General features: G+C 39.5%; 1 protein-coding gene and 1 pseudogene across 1 annotated transcript; one reads left to right on the forward strand and one right to left on the reverse strand.

Moving 5' to 3' along the window:
* The first annotated feature begins 1,838 nt into the window (after positions 1-1,838).
* On the forward strand, positions 1,839-6,515 carry LOC148801349 (uncharacterized). The gene is made up of 2 exons (XM_088901685.1): positions 1,839-2,662; positions 2,906-6,515. Exons 1-2 carry the CDS (start codon positions 2,117-2,119, stop codon positions 2,957-2,959), a joined length of 600 nt encoding a protein of 199 aa, XP_088757811.1. The 5' UTR covers positions 1,839-2,116; the 3' UTR covers positions 2,960-6,515.
* A 3,999-nt stretch (positions 6,516-10,514) lies between these two features.
* LOC104585865 (pentatricopeptide repeat-containing protein At1g08070, chloroplastic pseudogene) lies at positions 10,515-13,898 on the reverse strand (annotated as a pseudogene).
* Between the last annotated feature and the right edge of the window lie 5,753 nt (positions 13,899-19,651).

The following is a 19,651-nucleotide window of genomic DNA, read 5'->3' on the forward strand; positions in this document are numbered from 1 at the left end:
AACTATTCGAACTTGACTCAAAGCTTGATCCAAACAGAACTGAGCTGAACTCGAATAACTCATAAAAAACTTGGCTGGTGGCCACCCTTAGGCAATGAGCGAAGTTTGAAATTGTCACACTAAGAGACGAATGAGGTAGTTGTCCCTAAGACTGATGCCAACGAGGCCAAGCTCAAGGTGGACTCTCAATGTAATTAAAGTTTGAGGAGGTTTGATAGGAGTTGGATGAAGAATTTTTCCCATCGATGTTGACGGGAAGACGGAGGGGGTTGAGGTCCTAGATAGAGCCTGGAGTACTTCGGTAGTGTTCCTTGTACTTTGCAGGAGATAGACATGTGGAGAATCGAAGAGACATATCGATCCCGTCCCCCCAGACAATGAGCTTAGGTTCTTGAGGAGAGGAGAGAGGGCTGAATCACCTCGACCAAGCAAGCTCTCTGTGTATGAGGAGAGTCTGATTGCAAGCTTTAGATTCCCCTCGGACCCAGGGTTAGTTTCTGTGTTGAGGTGGCACAATGTGACTAATTCCTTTAGGTTTTTAACCAGATGAGGGTATACCTCGCTCTGATTGAACCGCCACGTGGTTGAAAATTAAAGAACCTTAGACGTAGAGGGATACATGGCGCATTCTGGGTTTTGGCTTAAGACTCCTATGATGGGCGTGGAACTGCCCTAGAAGTGAGGTGCGCAATGACACCCCTTTGTAGGTATTTAAGGCCACACTACTCGGGGTCTCTCTCTCTCGATTCTCTATTCTCACTCTTAACATTCTAACTCTCTAGTTCTTCTTCTCTCCTAATCTCTTCAGCATTGCTCGGCTTAAATGACTTCTTCTCTTTACTGAGTTGGGTGTCGGAGTGCTCCTCCCCAAAGAACCACCTCAGGACCTTTGAATTTGGCTTTTGCAAATCATCGGATCCAACTCAGTTCATACAGATTAGGACCTTTCTCTTGTTCATCCATTTTAGCTTGGAAAACATCAATTAGCTTTCTCATATCTCAGTTACTCATGGGACTCAGAGATTTATTTATTGCAAAGAAACTTTCTCTTTGCAACGAGAGAACCACCCCATAAGCCCAAGTTGCCCAACTAAGACCCAGCGACTTAATGCTACTGTAATACCAACCATTTTGTGGGTCCCTGCTTCTACAAAGGAGTCCGGATTTCCTGTACTTGGTTTTGTGTATGCTGGGGTGCACTTCCAACTAGATTTTAACACGTAGTGGTTCACATGCACACACGTTTCACACATGTGCCAAAAAATTAAAAGGAACTTTGTCCTGTAATAATTTTGTAAAACATTTATTTTTTGAAATTAAAAAAAAAAGAAGAAAGAAAAAAGAGAAGATCAGAGCGGTGGCTTGCTTCACACGGATACACCCTACATTCCTTTCCTTCTCTCAGAATAACAGAAGAATTGGTACTGAGAAGATCACTTTTTCTTATATGATGATGGGCCGTGAAGGTCGAACAGGGTGCCTACGCGCAACCCAAAGTACGTGGACTAAAAACCTTCATGCATGGCCCATGCAAACCAGCCCATCATGCATGGCCCATGCAATGGCCCAGTAGAACAGGAATCGGTCAAGGAAGTCAAGGTGCTAGCCACAAGAATCGGTCAAGAAGTTAGGTTGTTAAGTTGTTAATTGTTAGTTGGTCTTAGCATGAGAATCGGCCAAATAAGTTAGTTTGTTATTTTTGTTAAGTTGTTAGTATGAAATGGCATAGGGATCGGCCATGTAGTTAGAGGTCTAATCTCTTATTTTGAGGCTATCTCAGTGGTAGGAAGTTAGAACTTTTTGTATTTAAACACCATCCCACATGGATGGGGGCAGTGGAAAGTTAATAAACTCTTGTGGTCTTATTCTCACCCTAAGCAGAATACTCTATTTCTCTCTAGCTTTGACTGGGACCTATTATTGGTATCAGAGCTAGGCACCATGGCCACTAACAAAGAAAGAATTGAGAGTTTGGAAGCTGGACTCGGGGGACTCCAAGCAAATTTGAGCAGGCTCGAGTTAGGGGTTAATGATAAGTTACACCAGCTCGAGGCAACTATTAGTAGGATGTCTAGAGCCTTGTTGACTCGGCAGGAACCTTCTCTGAGCCACACCAATGGTCGCAGCGGACAGTCCTCCTCTGGACCTTCTCGTGACAGCACAGAAGGAGTTCGAAAGATTGGGCAATAGGGTGCACGGATGGACCCAAAAGGTGTTGGTGGGCACATTCATGGGAGGTCTCAAAACAGACATAGCCGATGGAATTCGGATGTTCAAACCGAAATCTTTGAAGGAAGCCATCAGCCTGGCGCGAATGAAGGATGAACAACTGCGTCGTCATGAGAAGACTCTGCGTTTAGCCACCAAAACCGCCGGTGACTCCTTCCCGACAAAGACGAAGATGACTCCACCATTGAAACGTCTTTCTTGGACAGAAATGCAGAGGAGGCGCATTCAAGGCCTATGTTTCAACTGCGACGAGAAATTTGGGCCCGGACACAAATGCAAGAGGCCGCAGCTGCTACTACTCGTCAGAGACTGTACCGACGATGAACCAGAGGATGATGAACAAAGCTTCACCGACCCGCGCAAGGAGCCTGAAATATCACTCCATGCTCTTACGGGATGGTCGACGGCTAGAACCATGCGTGTCACGGCCAAGGTAGGTCACACGAATTGATTGTTCTTATTGATAGTGGATCCACCCATAACTTCATCAACGACCGAATAGCCGAATTGTTGCACTTACCGGTCGTGCCTACCGAGCCCTTCAATGTCAAAGTAGCCAAAGGCGAACCCCTTAAGTGTTGAGGAAGATTTGACAATGTGCAAGTCTTACTACAAGGTATCCCGTTCACTTTAACACTTTATTCTTTACCACTGATTGGGTTGGACATGGTACTAGGAATCCATTGGCTTGAGCAGTTGGGCACAGTGGCATGTGATTGGAAGAAAATGACGATGGAGTTTTCTTGGGCCAACCAACACCGACTGTTGAAGGGGATCGACAACCAGCCGATTCAGCCTGCATCCTTCAAAGCATTCTCAAAGGGGATTAAGCAGGGACATTCACTATTTACCGTCTGTCTCCAAGCAGTCACGGAAGAAGTACCACCACACCCCGATATGTAGCAATTACTGGCCGAATTCAAAGATCTCTACCAAGAGCCCACATAGCTGCCACCGCGGAGAGATATCGACCACCGCATCAATCTCAAAGAAGGAATGGAATCCGTCAATGTCCGCCCGTACAGGTATGCCTATTTCCAAAAAGCTGAAATAGAAAAACAAATACAAGACATGTTACGGTTGGGGCTAATACGATCTAGAACAAGTCCGTTTTCTTCCCCTGTCTTGCTAGTTAAAAAGAAGGATGGGACTTGGCATTTCTGTACTGATTACCGGGCACTCAATGCCGTGACCGTTAAGGATCGATTTCTGATTCCAACGGTTGACGATATTCTAGATGAACTACAGAGAGTCTCATTCTTTACTAAACTTGATTTACAATCCGGATACCATCAGGTACGGATCCACCCACGGGACATTCATAAAACGACATTTCTTACACACAATGGTCACTATGAGTACTTGGTTATGCCCTTTGGCCTGTGTAATGCACCTTCCACCTTTCAAGCTATTTTGAATTCTGTCTTCCGCCCATATCTCCGAAAGTTTGTGCTAGTTTTCTTTGATGATATTCTTATTTATAGTCCCAACTGGAGCATGCATCTTGAACATGTTAGAACAACTTTTGAGGTTTTAAGGCATCACCAATTTTTTATCAAGTTTAGTAAATGCATATTCGGCCAGCCAGAGGTGGAGTATCTAGGTCACATTGTCACTTCCCAAGGGGTCAAGGTAGACCAAGGGAAAATTGAGGCAATGCTTAAATGGCCTCAACCCACTCATATTACTAACTTGCGCGGCTTCTTAGGCCTTACAGGATATTACAGGAAGTTCGTCCGCAACTATGGGATCATAGCTTGACCCCTCACTAATCTTCTCAAAAGTGGTGAATTCCGTTGGACCACCGAAGCCCAAGAGGCATTTGCAGCCTTAAAGAAAGCAATGACCACGACCCCCACACTGGCAATGCCTAATTTTGAGGAGCCTTTTATCATTGAGTCAGATGCTTCCGGGGCAGGTATTGGAGCAGTATTGACGCAACAGAGATGACCCATAGCATTCATGAGCCGAGCTCTAGGCGTCAACAAACAAACTTGGTCCACTTATGCCAAAGAGATGCTCGCCATTGTTCAGGCAATACGGACATGGCGACCTTACTTGTTGGGCCGAAAATTTTACGTCCAGACCGATCAGCGCAGCCTCAAGTATCTCTTGGAGCAACGCATTGGGACACCGGAACAACAGAAATGGGTGTCCAAATTGCTCGGGTACGACTATGAGATCATTTACAAGCCTGGACAAGAAAACTCTGCTGCAGATGCTCTATCTAGAGTACTAGGCAGTCCTAGCCTTAATACTCTCTATATGCCTCAAACATCTCTGTGGGACACCATCAAGAAAGAAGCCAGCACCCACCCCTACATGATCCGCATTGGCAAGCTTGCAATGGAGAATCCTGGAGTTCCCTACACTTGGAAGAATGGACTGGTATGTTACAAAAACCGGGTCGTGATTCCCCCTTGGTCCAACCTTGTCCCTACCATCTTACAAGAATTTCATGACTCCCCATATGGTGGACACTCAGGGGTACTCAGAACATACAAGCGTATGGCACAACAGTTCTATTGGCCCTCCATGTATAAAGATATTCAACAATATGTAGCCTCTTGCGTCATTTGTCAAAAAAATAAGGCGGACACTCTATCCCTGGTAGGACTGCTACAGCCATTACCCGTTCCCTGCCAAGTATGGGACGACATCACCATGGACTTTATAGAAGGTCACTATTTTTGTGGTAGTAGACCGTCTCACTAAATCAGCTCATTTCTTGACCTTACCACACCCCTATATGGCGAAATTAGTAGCCGAAAGGTTTGTAGAAGGAATTGTGAAGCTCCACGGTATGCTAAAGATGATCGTTAGTGATAGAGATCCTATTTTTGTTAGCCACTTTTGGCGGGAATTCTTCAAGATGTCCGGTACCAAATTGCAGATGAGCTCCGCCTATCATCCCCAGACTGATGGGCAGTCCAAAGTGGTCAATCATTTTGGTATAACACCACCTACCATTCCTTTATCGGAATGACGCCCTTTCAAGCTCTTTATGGAAGACCACCACCTTGTATTCCAAATTACCAAGGGGGAACATCCTCGGTAGAAGAGGTAGATCAAGCCATGCTCTCTCAAGATGCCATTTTGCAGCAACTCAAAATCAACCTACATGCAGCAATTAATCGCATGACCCAAATGGCTAACTCTAAAAGAAGAGACGTGGAATTCCAGGTGGGCGATCTAGTCTTTCTCAAACTCCACCCGTACCGACAACAGACTGTTCATAGGCGAGCCTATCACAAGCTGGCCAGTCGCTATTATGGGCCATACCAAATTGAAGAACGAATTGGCAAGGTGGCCTATAAACTTTGACTTCCCGAGGGCTCGTGCATCCACCTAGTTTTTCACATTTCCCTACTCAAAAGACAGGTGGGAGAAACCACTGCCACTGGCACTGAATTACCGCCCATAAATGAGGGAGAACTTGTCACAGAACCGGCAGCCATTCTGGATACCCGCTAGGTGAAGAAAGGGTCCACCTTCGTGGAAGAAAGCCTTGTTCAATGGAAGAACCTTCCCAACGAAGATGCCACATGGGAGAATTCTCAAGAGTTGCGTGAGAAGTACATAAATCTGGACCTTGAAGACAAGGTCCATCTGCAAGATGGGGGCAATGATGGGCCGTGAAGGTTGAACAGGGTGCCTACGCGCAACCCAAAGTACGTGGACTAAAAACCTTCATGCATGGCCCATGCAAACCAGCCCATCATGCATGGCCCATGCAACGCCCCAGTAGAGCAAGAATCGATCAAGGAAGTCAGGTTGCTAGCCACAAGAATCGATCAAGAAGTTAGGTTCTTAAGTTGTTAATTGTTAGTTGGTCTTAGCATGAGAATCGGCCAAATAAGTTAGTTTGTTATTTTTGTTAAGTTGTTAGTATGAGATGGCATAGGGATCGGCCATGTAGTTAGAGGGCTAATCCTTTATTTTGAGGCTATCTCAGTGGTAGGAAGTTAGAACTTTTTGTATTTAAACACCATCCCACCACATGGATGGACCTATCATATGATCATTCATCTGTCAACCTTTATGGCATCAAACTAACTCTTTGAAAAAGAAACAGAGCTAGCGCCTAAGGGGGAAGTTACCACTTGGGTAGATTGAATCTTCATTTAAGATTCAAAATCTTCTATGGTTGTTGACAATTTAAAACAGCCAATCTGAAGCTATTTCATAGTTTGGATGGCTCAACGTTCTTTGTGTTTTTTCTTGTATCATGTTATTCTTACTAAGCTTGTTTCAAGTAACGCATTTTAAGAACCTTTGTCTCAACGACTCTGCGCATATTTCATTTATTGATTTGGATTGTATTCTTTGTTTTATTTTGCTTCAGTTTCAACAGGGATATCATCAAAGAGATTGACTATTATCAACGGGGGAGATGTGGGAGGAACAAAGGAGAGGGCAGAAGAAGAAAAAAGAATATATCAATAGGAAGAGGGCGAGAGAGGAGAGGAATAGTGGGTGTGAAGCCAGCAGTGAAGAAGATGAACATATTGATATAAGGGAGTGCAAATGCCGCGACTGTGGTCGCCCTATAAACTAGTACAGCTATAAATTAGGCCGTTGCGCCCACGGTCCTGGCCCGCCATTATAGCATGTAGGTTGTGCTGTGGCACGATATGGGGGTATGGGCTGTGTCGAGCTTGGGTTTTTGGGCCCACGAACCGGTACAACATAACACGACAAAGCGGGCTGTGTTGGAATGGGCCTACAACCTGGCACAGTCCACAATAAGATCCAACACGGCCCGACCCATAGTCAATACATAGTATAGCCATTGGGGACCCCCTCCCCCAATGACTAACAATAGTGCTCCCCAATAGTTAAATATCAGCTAGTTTGAGAGGTATTTGGGAAAACTGATAATTAGCTTTATAATGACCAAAATATCCAAACAACTAAAAAATGGCTAATTTTTTAGGATGTTTTAGTTAATTGAATTAATTCCAGCTCCTATAAATACCTTTACCTTCCATCATTCTCATCACACCAATTCTCATCTCTCCCATACTTTCTCATATTCTCATATACTCTCTTATACACACTTTCATGCTCTCTAATTCTCAACTTTATTTAAGTTTCAACAAGGAGATGACTTGATCAAGTATTTCAAGTTAGTAATTCGGGAGGCTTGGGGGATTCAGCAATTGAAATCAAGTTGATATTCCAAACTAGGAGACTAGGTACATTGCAATTAAATAAATTTTTATTTTTTCGAAGTTTTAATACTATAATTTTTTAAAAATGGACGACTCATTCTGATATTGATTTTCCAACATGCTCAACATTGATGATATTTAGTCATAGTATAACGACACCGATATGCATGTTAGTGGTTCTATGGTTAAGGTTGATGTCGTTGGAGTTGTAAGCCCTAGTATTGCTACTAGGGAAAAAAAGGCACTAAGCTGACTAGCCCAGTCTGGAAAATATTTAACAAACAAGAGGTTGAGGGGAAGGGAAAGGAGCTATTTGTCTTAAATGTATGAGTGTTTTTTAGTTATAGTAGCAAGGGTAGTACTGGCCATTTAGGAATTTTGGTTTTTGGGTAATTTGGTTCGATTTCAGTTTGATTTTTAGGTAATTTGGTTAAAACTGAAATATCGAATCGAAAGTTTCGATTTCAGTTTTTGGGTAGTTTGGTTCGATTAGTTTGATTTTTAGGAATTTTGGTTTTTGGTTTCGGTTTTCAAAGTTAGAAATTTGGTTAACCAAAAAACCGAATTAACCAAAATTCATTATATAATATGTAATATATAATATAATATATATAATATATATAATATATATTATATATATTATAATATATATATGTAATATATAATGTACAATATATAACATATAATATATAATATGCTATATATTTATATATTAATATATTATATAATGTATTATAATGAAACTCAATTTCATAATATATATTATAGGTTATAATATATAATATATAATATTAATTAAATTCAATTTTTAACCGGAATAACCAAAGATCAAACCAAAACTTTTGGTTTCAGTTATTTCGGTTTTCTTGTAATTCGATTTCAATTCGGTTTTCATATTTTTATTTTGGTTTTTAAGATTTTAGTTTATTTGGTTCGGTTTTTAACCGAATAAACTGAATGCTCACCCCTAATCATTACAAGCACAAATTGGGCATGGTTTTTTTTGGTAATTTTCATTATTCTCAAGAAAAAAAGGAGACAAGAATTAGAAAAATATATATACATGCAAAACAACCATTTTTATTAGTTGAATACACTAAGTTACAAAAAAAATTTATAACAATCTATAAATCCTCATTTTAAAAAAGTTTCTAGAAATACTATTAGAGTAGATGCTTTAAAAATTTTTTATTCATATAAACAAAACTTAATTTTTACTTTATCAACACTTAAATCTAAAATTGCAATTACTTTTGATATTTGGACTTCTAAATATAATATAAGTTATATTTATGTTATTGGACATTTTATTGATGACATTTGACTTTTACAAAAAGAATTTTATGTTTTACTAAGCTTGAATGGCCACATACTAGCCTAACAATTACTGCAAGTATTTTAAATACTTTGCATAATTATAGAATTGAAAATAAACTTTTTTTCTATTAATTTTGATAATGCTGGTAATAATGATTTAGTAATAAATATTTCAAAATCTCAATTAAAATCATGTTTAAAAGGTAAGTTATTTCATTTTAGATATGCATTTGGTGACATAAGATCCAATTGTAGGAAGAATCAAAAGTTTCGAAGAATTACTTTTTTCTTCCTGATCCATTTATTTTACCTATTTTCATGATTACTAATCATGAACCCTCTATCGACAAAATAAAAGAGTGAATCCTTTCTTCCATGAAATTAGGAAATGGAAGGATCTTATTTTAAATATGATTTCTCATCATATTTCTAAAATTAGAAATTGTATTATATATGTTAGTAATTATAGAACAAAAAAAACAAGAATTTAAATATCTATATAATAATATGGTTTAAAATATAAAAAATTTGTATTAGATATTCAACATAAGTAGAATTCCACCTATTCTTGTTAGAAAGTTGTATTTCGTATAAAGATATTCTTATTAATTTTTATAATGAAAAAATGCCAAATGATCTTATAATAGGAAATGGTAGTTCGTATAAAAGAATTTTTTTATAAATTTTTTTATGATACAACTAATGAATTTTTGGGGGTTTTATTACCCAACTAGTTGTATTTTAGTTAATCATTTATTTATGATTAATGAATATTTTTAAAAATATAGAAATAATTCAATTTTAAGAGTACTATTAAAATAATGGAAGTTAAATTTAAAAAATATTGGGAAAGCATTTCTCCACTGTATTTATTAGCTACAACATTAGATCATAGGATTAGGAAAGATAGTTAAAATGTTTGCATTGAATCTTATTGTGAAAATATGAATACTGAAATTGGAATTAAAAAAGAATTAATTTATTATTTAAAATATATAGTTTATATGAATCTCAATTATTAAGGCATAGGAAAACTTGTACAGGTACAACAATTGCAACTTCCACTTCTAAAACATTTAGTTCTAATAATGAAAGAGAAAAATTTTGGTCTCTAATAAATAAAAGGCAAAAATATGTTGCTACTTCTTCATCAAGTTCATTTACTGAACTTAATTTTTATTTACAAGCTAATTTTTCTAATTTAAATGATTCCTTTTACTTGGAGGAAATAAATAATTTTGATATTTTAACTTGGAGTGAACATGGAAAAAATTATCAAGTTCTTGTTGCTATGGCATGTGATTTACTAACCCCTCCAATGTTTACACTTCCATCGGAGTCTTGCTTTAGTTCATGTACCAGGGTGTTGAACAACAAGGGAAGTTACATGAATGATGACAATTTGGAGATGTGAATATGCTTGAAAGTTTGGCTGGATGTTGAAGATAGACTAAAAGATAAAAGAGGGCATGACACTTTAACTGATGTTTTACTAAAAGTAGATGATGACCAAGGTCAAGGAGATGGTAGAACTTGAAGAAAAATGAAGAAGTCAATAATTTTTTGTATACTAAATAATTGTATAGCATTTTTAAAATTATTGTGAAATTTATTCTTCAATTTTATTTAAGTTATTTGTTATTTTTTAATACCATTGTAATTCTTTATTTTAAATTTTATTATATTGTTTATATATTTTATTCCATTTCCAATATTCCATTGTATTTAGTATTGTTAAAATTCAAATGAAATAAAACTTCTATTTTTTATTTTGTTAAGTATTTCTTCTTAAATTTTTATTTTCCCAAAGTTTGTCTCACTTAGCAAAAAATGCCAAAAAATGAAAAAAATATTAGAAATGTAAAAAAAAAAACAAAAAAAATTGTCTTGGTTTGGCCCAGGCCCACGACCCAGGCATGTGCCATGACACAACACGATTACGGCTTGCATGGCTTGTTTTGGGCCTGACCTCTTAAGTATCACAAAGGAGGCAAGCACGACTCGATACGACCATCCAAAGCATGGGCCACCCGCAAAGTCATGTCATGTCAGCTCGGCACAACCCAATTTAAACTTATATAAACCAGTGATCTCCAATGAGAAGGGAATAAATACATCACTTTAAAAAAGGGTAAATTGCTGGAACCTTCCCTAAACTTTTTAACCATTTTACCTCCCCTAAACTTTGTGACATAGTTGCAAGTAGACTAATTTTGCTAAAATTTTCTAAAAAGAAGTATGGAAATGTCCAAAAGACCCATGTAGTTACTTTTCACCAAAATGCTTATTTTTCAAATTTTCTCTTCAAATGAATTGTTGGTCCAAACCCTTCCAACTTTCTTTGCTGAAATTGATTTATTTTTCAAATTTATCCTTCATATCAAATGCTCAAAGACAAAGCTACAACTTTAAATTCTCTTTTTCTTTTTTATTGTTGTTGGTTTTTTGCAGAAACCAACCTTAATAGTATATTTTGGACATTTTCATGCCTCTTGTTAGCAAATTCTAACAGATTTGGGGAGGTTTCAGCAATTTACCCTTTGAAAAAGTTATTCAAAATAATGGGAGGACTTCTAAAAAAAGTTATAGTTAATTTACTCAGGAAAATCCATCCTCTTGCTATCCCCTTCCCTGCTAAAACTAATTTACTCAGAAAAGGCATTCCGGTGACTGATGGAACGGACGATATGGTGACCACTGTATACTCAATAACTGAAAATACTGTTCACCTTCTTTCTCTAGTGGCGGTAAACAGAGCACCACCAAACCAAAGTAGCAGTGGTAGCTCTACCCCATCTACCTTTCCCTCTCTCTCCTTTTTCTCCTTCTTCTTCTTCCCTTATTTGCGGCAACACAATCTGCAACTGAATCCCCAAGTCATTGTTCATCTTCCTCCAGTTGAGAACCAGTGGCAATAAAGAGAACCGAATTAGTCATCCATCCTTCTCTCTCTCCCCTTTCATCTTCTTTTTCTCTCCTCTCCCCTCCCTTATTTGGCTACAACCAGAAGAAAGCCACAAACCCAAAGCTGCTGGCTCCATGGAAAATCTGTCAAGAAGTTTTAAACTCCCAAGAATGCCTCCAAGGTACCCATATGTAATTTATCCAAAAAAATAATTATACACTTGATCCAGTCTTTATCCCCTAATGAGATTCTCATCATAATAATCACCAATAATCTCCACATGAACAAGATCCATCTTTAAAATGATGGAAACGATTCACATCTCTCACAACAATCTCTCGACCATAGATTCTTGATATGAACTTAATGGCAGTGTGACAGTCACCACAGATTCTAAGATTCTTAGTCACTCGAATAACTGTTGCAGGGCTAGTGTTGAGTAGCCCAAAAGCAATAGCCAATTTCTCACTGTGCATTGTGAGGTTATGTTCCTTCTCCTCTTCACTAACATCATGCAACACAAAACTAGTATCTGGTATGTAACCTGCTGCCTTAATTTTCTTAGGCAAGTCTCCCAATAGCATGTAAATTTCCTTCATTTGTGGGTGGGAAGTATCCCCTCCAAGGAACAAATGGCATTTTCCATTGATCTCAGTCCAGCTACATCCAGGGCTCTTCTTCACACCTTGGTTCTTTAGGAGAGCTCTCAAATTGTTCACCTCTTCCCACCTTCCAACTTCAGCATACATGTTTGAAAGCAGAATATAATTTCCACTATTCTCTGGTTCCAATATGAACAACTGCTTTGCTGCAATCTCCCCAATTTCCAAATTACCATGATTTCGGCAAGCAGCTAGCAAGGCACCCCATATGCTAGGACTGGCTTGCATTGGCATTCGATCAATGAGCTCCTTAGCCTCCACTATACGTCCAGCTCGAGCTAAAAGATCTACCACACAAGCATAATGTTCTGCTCTTGGATCAACAGAGTAAATTCTAGTCATACAATTAAAGTATTCTAAGCCTACATCCACAAGACCTGAATGGCTGCATGAAGACAAGAGACCCAAAAATGTAATAGCATCAGGTTGAACCCCACATTTTATCATGTTCCTAAATGTGGATACAGCTTCCTTCCCACATCCATGAGATGCATAGGCGGCTATCATGGTGTTCCAAGTAATCAAACTCTTTTCCTTCTCAGGTATCCTCTCAAAACAGTGACAAGCATCGATAAGGCTCCCACACTTGGCGTACATTGCAATGAGTGCAGTTTGTACAGAAAAACTTTTGTCCAAACCAATCTCACTTGCATAACTATGAATCTTCTTCCCATACTCCAGAGCAGCTGAATGAGCACACGCTGGAAGGACACTCATGATAGTTACCCAGTTGGGCTTTACCTCTGAATCCACCCTCAGCATCTCTCCAAACAAACTCAGTGCTCGGTCTGCAAGCCCACTCTGAGTGTACCCAGATATCATAGCAGTCCAGGAAATAATATTTCTTTTCGGCATGCTTTGGAACAACGCCTCGGCAATTTGAATTACTCCATTTCTCATGTAACCTGCAATCAAAGCATTCCATGATGAAACATCTTTCACATGCATCCTGTCAAACAGTTTATGAGCATTACTTAACTCGCCACATTTCACATACATATCTATCAAAGAAGTCCCGACATACAAATCATATTCCAACCCAATTCTTAAACTCTTTCCATGAACACATTTCCCAGTCCGAAGACACGATAGCTCCGCAGAGGACTTGAGAACAAAGGGGAAGGTGAAGTAATCGGGACGAAGTCCTTGTGAGTTCATAATAAAGTACGTTTTGAGAGTTCTTTCATAGTACCCAAATCGAGTATACCCGCGAATGATGGAATTATAGAGGAGCGACGAAGGAAAAGAAACTTGATCAAAGACGGTTTCAGCAGAGTCTATATCGCCGGAGCTAGCATACATTGCAACCATTTTTGCACCAAGGAATGCATTCGGTTGGAGTCCACGGAGGGTCATGTGGGCATGGACCTGCTTTCCTAGTTTCAAAGAGTGGGTGCCGGTTAAAAATTGGAAAATAGGTGCATAGGATACAATCTGAGGTGGGTTCTGTTTGATGGGTTCCAAAAGAATGCGAAGGCTTACTTGTGTGGAATTCAAATTCCACGACGGTGATGTTGAGAGTTGCATAGTAAGGTGGCGAGTGTGAATCAGAAGGTGACTGGTACAGAAAACACCATTCGGCTACTGGCGTATCGCATTTTGGCGCCGCTCGCACCGTACGGGTGGGCCGCGCTGGCATGGCCGTGCAGGTTGAGGGTGGGGCTAACTAAAGGGGTAAATCGGGTGGTGCCAATCTATATTATTTTATTATTTTTTTTGTTTTCATTATAAAAGAATAAAAATTTAAAAGATAGTGAAAAATGACATTCAATGATTTGAATGAAATTCATACAAAAAAATATAAAATGATTAAATGAAATTAAAAAATTACAATAAAATTGAAAATATGCTATAAAGGGTTTTATTATGATTTGGTGTGACTTCTAACCCCTAATCCTAAAGCTTATGATTTTCTTTCAATATTTTAAGCTTATGATTTCTTTCAATATTTTAATCCAAATTGGGTGTAAAATTAGGATAGAGTTTTGATTATTTAACACAAATCGGGTTTAAGTTTGTGTAAGCCCGTCCAACAGGTCATAATACCCCTACGCATATAAAGGGTATTCTTGTCATTTGGTCTGACTTCTAAGTTCTAACCCCTAACCTTAAAGTATATTATTTATTTCACTATTTTTTTTGGTTTTTTTTTTCTTTCACTTTGGAGTAAGGTTGCAACTGAATCGAGCTCTAATCAAATAGTTCGGGATCGAATTCGATTAGGCTCGATTTGAGTTCAATTCTACTCAAGCTTGAATCGAGTTTGAACCTTAGGGTAAGTTCGATTAGTTATTCGAGCTCGAGCTCGACCAATAGAAAGTTTGGCTTGATTAGCACACACACATACATACACACATATATATTATAGAATATAAAAATATGTTCTTATAATATATATAATATAATAATATACTATATATTATAAAAATATCATATAGATATAATATACAAATATATTTATTTTCAAGCTTTCGAGCCGAACTCAAGCTCATTGAATATTTAATTGAACCGAGCTTGAGCTAGAAAATATAGTTCAAGTCTAACTCGAGCTTGAACTTGAATACCTTGGAACCCATAAACCAATTTTCAACTTAAATTAATGCATCTTGAGTTTTCAAAAAGTATCAAAAAAAATTGAAAGCCTATAGAACAGGTTGGGTTGGTATCGAGTTGAATATATATAAACCAATTTTCAAAAAGTGCATCAAATTTTAGTGCAGAATAGGCTCATGTTGGACAAATCTGACTTGACCTTAGGCTCAGTCCCTAAGCCTAATTCTAAGGGTTGAGCCTTGAACTTAATTATTGTTATTTTATTACTAATATTGGCACCCAATTTTTTCTTGGCTCCTTCATCCTACGTTTGTACCTGCTTCCAACACCCCAAAAACATTGACCACCAAATCCCATCCTAAAATCCCAATAATCAACTATAGACACTAATAAGATCTCATTTCAACGGCCCCAATTGGACAAGATTGAAAAAAAAAAACTAATATTTATGTGTCTACATCAAATCTAATCTCTGCACATGGTTCAACACCTTAATTTATGCTTGTACACCAAATTTCAACTCAAAATTTCTTCAGTTGACCATCCCATTAACAAATATTCTGATCAGACATTTACGATTTATTCGTACCAAGAGTTACAATCCAGATCACTAAACCCCTCTCAAAAATTCCAAAATCTTAAAAATAACCTACCTATCCAATTTTAGTCTTAAATTCCCACATTTCCTATTGAAACTACTGAGATTTTATTTTAAGCCTTGTCATTGGTTGATGAGATGTAAGATAAAACCTTAAACTAAACTAAATCTTTCAATCCACATTTTTGATAAAAGATCTACCTTTCCCATCATATTCAACCTTCCCATTAGATCTTGTTTTAATCTTTCTCATTGGTTAATGTGCCATAAGCTAAAACATTAATCTGAACTAAATCTTTCAATCCAGATCTCTGATAAAAAATCCATCTTTCCCATAGATATAGGACATTCAAATATGTATATCCACCAAATTTCACCCCAAGATTCCCTCATTTAACCCACTATCAAGTAAAGATTCCATATCAACAAATCTCATTGATTAGAGATTATCATCCATAGATCTTCATCGTCCAAACCTCATCTAATCAATCAGACCCAAGGTTCAAAATATTGATATGCCCCTATGTATCGGTAGGGGCGTACCAGTACTTCAAATAATGCACTTTCACAACTATGTTTAGAGACTTAAAAACCCCAATATGTCAAGTTTCACTATCTAACTCCTCCATTTGACCGTTAAGTGAAAGTGATGGTAGAATCCATTGTATGGACGCCAAAACAGTTGCGGAATAGGTGGGCGAATTTCTAAAATTTTCTACCTGCCTTTCAACTAGGAATCACATTTCCTAATTTTAGAATCAAGATTCAAGGATCCTACTTGAACCAGAACCGAACCAGATCTAAACCAAAAGTGAAGGGAGTAATTATACCTGATCCAGAGAAAAAAAATTCTCCCAAAGTTGGTGTTCACGCCCAAAGAAGGAACCAAGATCTGCTCTTGCAGAAAATGACACAACAACTGTGGAACAGAACCACCAGGGTGCGTCCCACACATTGAATCCTTCACAAGAATCCTTTGGATGACAATGAGCACCAAACCGAATCAGCCTTTCAAGAAAGACTGATATCAAGAACTTTTCTTGATCTTTCTCTGACAGATGGATGGTGGCTGCAACTGGAGGGAACTAGAGAAATAGATGGCGAATTGCTTTTCTTTTCTCTAGGGTTTCTGAGATCCTATCTCACAAAACTGCAGAGTGTGTGTTCTGTCTCCCTAGGGTTCGAATTCATGTAATTCGATTAGGGTTTCTTCCAGTTGCTTAATGATTAAGAAAGGATTTCCTGATCATATCAGGAGTTGCCCCTTATTCAAATCCGTATTTGGATTAGTACTCTTCTTAATCCTATCTACAGATTAGATAAGCTTTTGGCCTCATCCTAATCTCAGATCCGCCCCTTAATAATGACTGATCAAATCAGCCCAGTTCAAAATGGGCTTTAGGCCCAATAAGGTTATGTGCTCAAAAGTCTTCCAAACTGCTGCCCAGTTGGGCTTCTTTGTATGGCATGGGACCCAAGCATTGATCTACACACCAGCCACATGGGTTCAGCCCAGCCTTTGTTACAAAGCCTGGCCGAATTCACTGGAGAGCCCAGTGAACCCCCTGAGCCCATCACATGGACCCTATGGGCCCAACACTTACACTAAGTGGTCTCTGGGCCAAGCCATCTTATAAAAACCCAGGGACTGTGGGCAGGTTCAAGATTAGCCCATTAGGTGTTATCCTAAATGGCCTTACACGTAACCTCTCAGTCCATAATGATCAAGCACTGCCCGACAAGAGAGGACCTCTCCCTCGGCTGCAAGGAACAGTGCTGCACTCTCTACTTACATGGATCCCAGGAATTAAAACCATTTGCAAACAATTTAGAAATCATGCTTAAATATATATCATATATATAAATTTTGCAAAACAAAATTCCAACGATTGAAATCAACTGCCGGTAGTTTGGTTTCCATCAGAGAGAGTGCATCCCCGATCATTACCTTTGTCCAACAAAGGGGCTGATCTCGTCACTATGATCACCCACTCAGATGAATTCTCAAACTGTCCCAACATACCCAGGTTTTGACCCCCGCTAAGGATCTCATTGATTAGCATATCAAAGACAGCCCAATCCGACACCTAGTGCAATACCATAATCGGATCTAGGGGTCAGGTGTAACTTTCTAGTTTTGCCCATCAATCTCCAAGGTCCAGGGCAATACTAGAAATCTGGTTCGGTTCAAGGGTTCAATTAATCCTACACTGCATGTGCCTTGGGTCTCACCCTGGCGGCTGAGACAAGCCACCCCAACAGTTGGCAGCACACCAGTGTCAGCCTTGGCAGGATAAATCTCACCAGACTTATCCAACGGCTGTGAACATTTAAAACCAACACAAGTCTCATTAAGTGTCCAATTTTAGGGTCTTACACAGAAGTATACCACACAACATGAATCAAACATGTACTTCATTTATTTACATTAAATATCAAAAGTACATCAAAACTGATTGAAGGTAAGGGCATACAAAAACTATTCAACATTAAGTTGACAAGATTTTGTTTTAGTATATCATATTTAATCATCCTTGATTGCCCTTGATGTAGAGTTTTAAGCAGGTGATGGCTGATGTCAGCCCTTCACTTAAGCCCCTTTGACCATTTAGACCAATTAGGATTCTCTCAATAGGCTAAATAAACCCTAAAACCCCAAAATAACCCTTCTTGGACCTAGGAAGTGACATAAATGGCTATCTCTAATTTATGTTTTTTTCCATTGGTATGCCCAATTCAAGCTTTTCAAGGCCCAATACGAAAAACACCTTATTGGGGCCAGAAACCACAAAGTCTCTTTAGTATTTTATGGAAAACCACAAAAATGATTATGAAAAGCCTTCTACAAGCAAAATTTTCAAGATTTTACGCATGGAGAGAGCCCTATGAAGCCTTGGATGCATGGAGAAGTTGCAGACCATGTATGCCTTCTATCCTCTATAAATAACACCTTGTTAAAGAGGAAAAAGGTGAAAAAAGAGGAATAAAGCGCCCTTGATCAAAGAAACATAGCCTCGAGTGAAAATACATCCAAACCTCATGTAAATGATAATCCTAGGGTTTTGAACGGAATCCAAATCATTCTAGCTCTCTTGATCTCGTTCCTGATGCTGCACAATCTGGGCACTCCTAGCTAGCTGAGAGTTGGCTCCTAGCTGTGATGGACGGCACCTGAGAGGAAGGAGAAGGTGAAGGGTTCCCGGGAATCTCTCCCAGAGGGAACACTCCGATGGCTAAGCTAGAACTTTGAGAAAAATTCAAAGAAGATATAGAGAGTTAAGAGCGCTGAAAGTGCTACCTTCAATACCTTTGCTTCGTGAGGATTGAGGTTCTTTTATATCGGAGCTCAGCCATATTTGGCATAATCGCCACTACCCTAGCCATTACTACCAGGGCAGGCGTGGCAAGTGCAGGTCGCTGCCACAGACTACTATTGCAAGGTACGGACCGAACAGGCACGCCATACTTTTCAGAGACGACAAACAGAACACCGCCTGGCAAGCAGAACGTCGCCTGGCAAGGGATCCGAGCCCTGCCACCGGATCTGGTAGGTACGAAGGTTAGGTAGGCACGGATGTCAGGCAGATCTCCCTGCAGCCTGTCGAGCTATTGTACACCGAACCACCGGGGGCAGGTTTACCTTGCATTGAGGTGCCCACGCTGGAGGCGGGCCTTAAGCAAGTTCAAACAGGAGTTTCGATGGTTCTGCCCCAAGGTGTTTCTTCCTCGGGACACTTAGCCAAAAACCGGGGTGCTCCTTCTTAGGAAGGGAGAGCTCGGGGCCCCTTAGGAGGAGCTCAGGTCTCAAGATGAGCTCAGGCCCTGAGAGAAGTTCGGGATCTTCCATACTTGGCGGGAGTCAAGGTTGGTCGGGTGCTAGTCCCTAGCGAGTCGCTTAACTCGCCGAGTGGCCAACGTTGGACTCGACAGGTCCTCCCCATCGAGTTACGGTTGAGCTGTTTGGCTGAGCTGTTCGTCAAGCCAGGTCATGCACACGTGTCTCTGTGCTACGAGGTCGGGCCAAATCACCCTCCATCAATTGCCCCCACTTCCTGTGCTGGGAGTATTGACCCAGTGCGGGGAGTTCACGGTGCACCGGGTGTATTTGGCTCGTCACTTATTCCACCTTGTCGGGTGAACCCGTTGGCCAGACCGGTTTGGCGCTCTGTTCACTCAGAAGGAAAAACCCGGGCCGCGTACAACTTACGCGTGG

This window comes from Nelumbo nucifera, chromosome 3 (genome assembly GCF_055504915.1).
Source record: "Nelumbo nucifera cultivar China Antique chromosome 3, China Antique-T2T, whole genome shotgun sequence".
NCBI lineage: Eukaryota > Viridiplantae > Streptophyta > Magnoliopsida > Proteales > Nelumbonaceae > Nelumbo > Nelumbo nucifera.

Excerpts from the sequence above, each read along its gene's own strand:
- LOC148801349 (XM_088901685.1), top strand. The coding sequence starts at position 2,117 with ATGGTCGCAGCGGACAGTCCTCCTCTGGACCTTCTCGTGACAGCACAG. Across the intron at positions 2,663-2,905 it reads CCATGCGTGTCACGGCCAAG|GAATCCATTGGCTTGAGCAG; the intron begins GTAGGTCACACG and ends ACATGGTACTAG.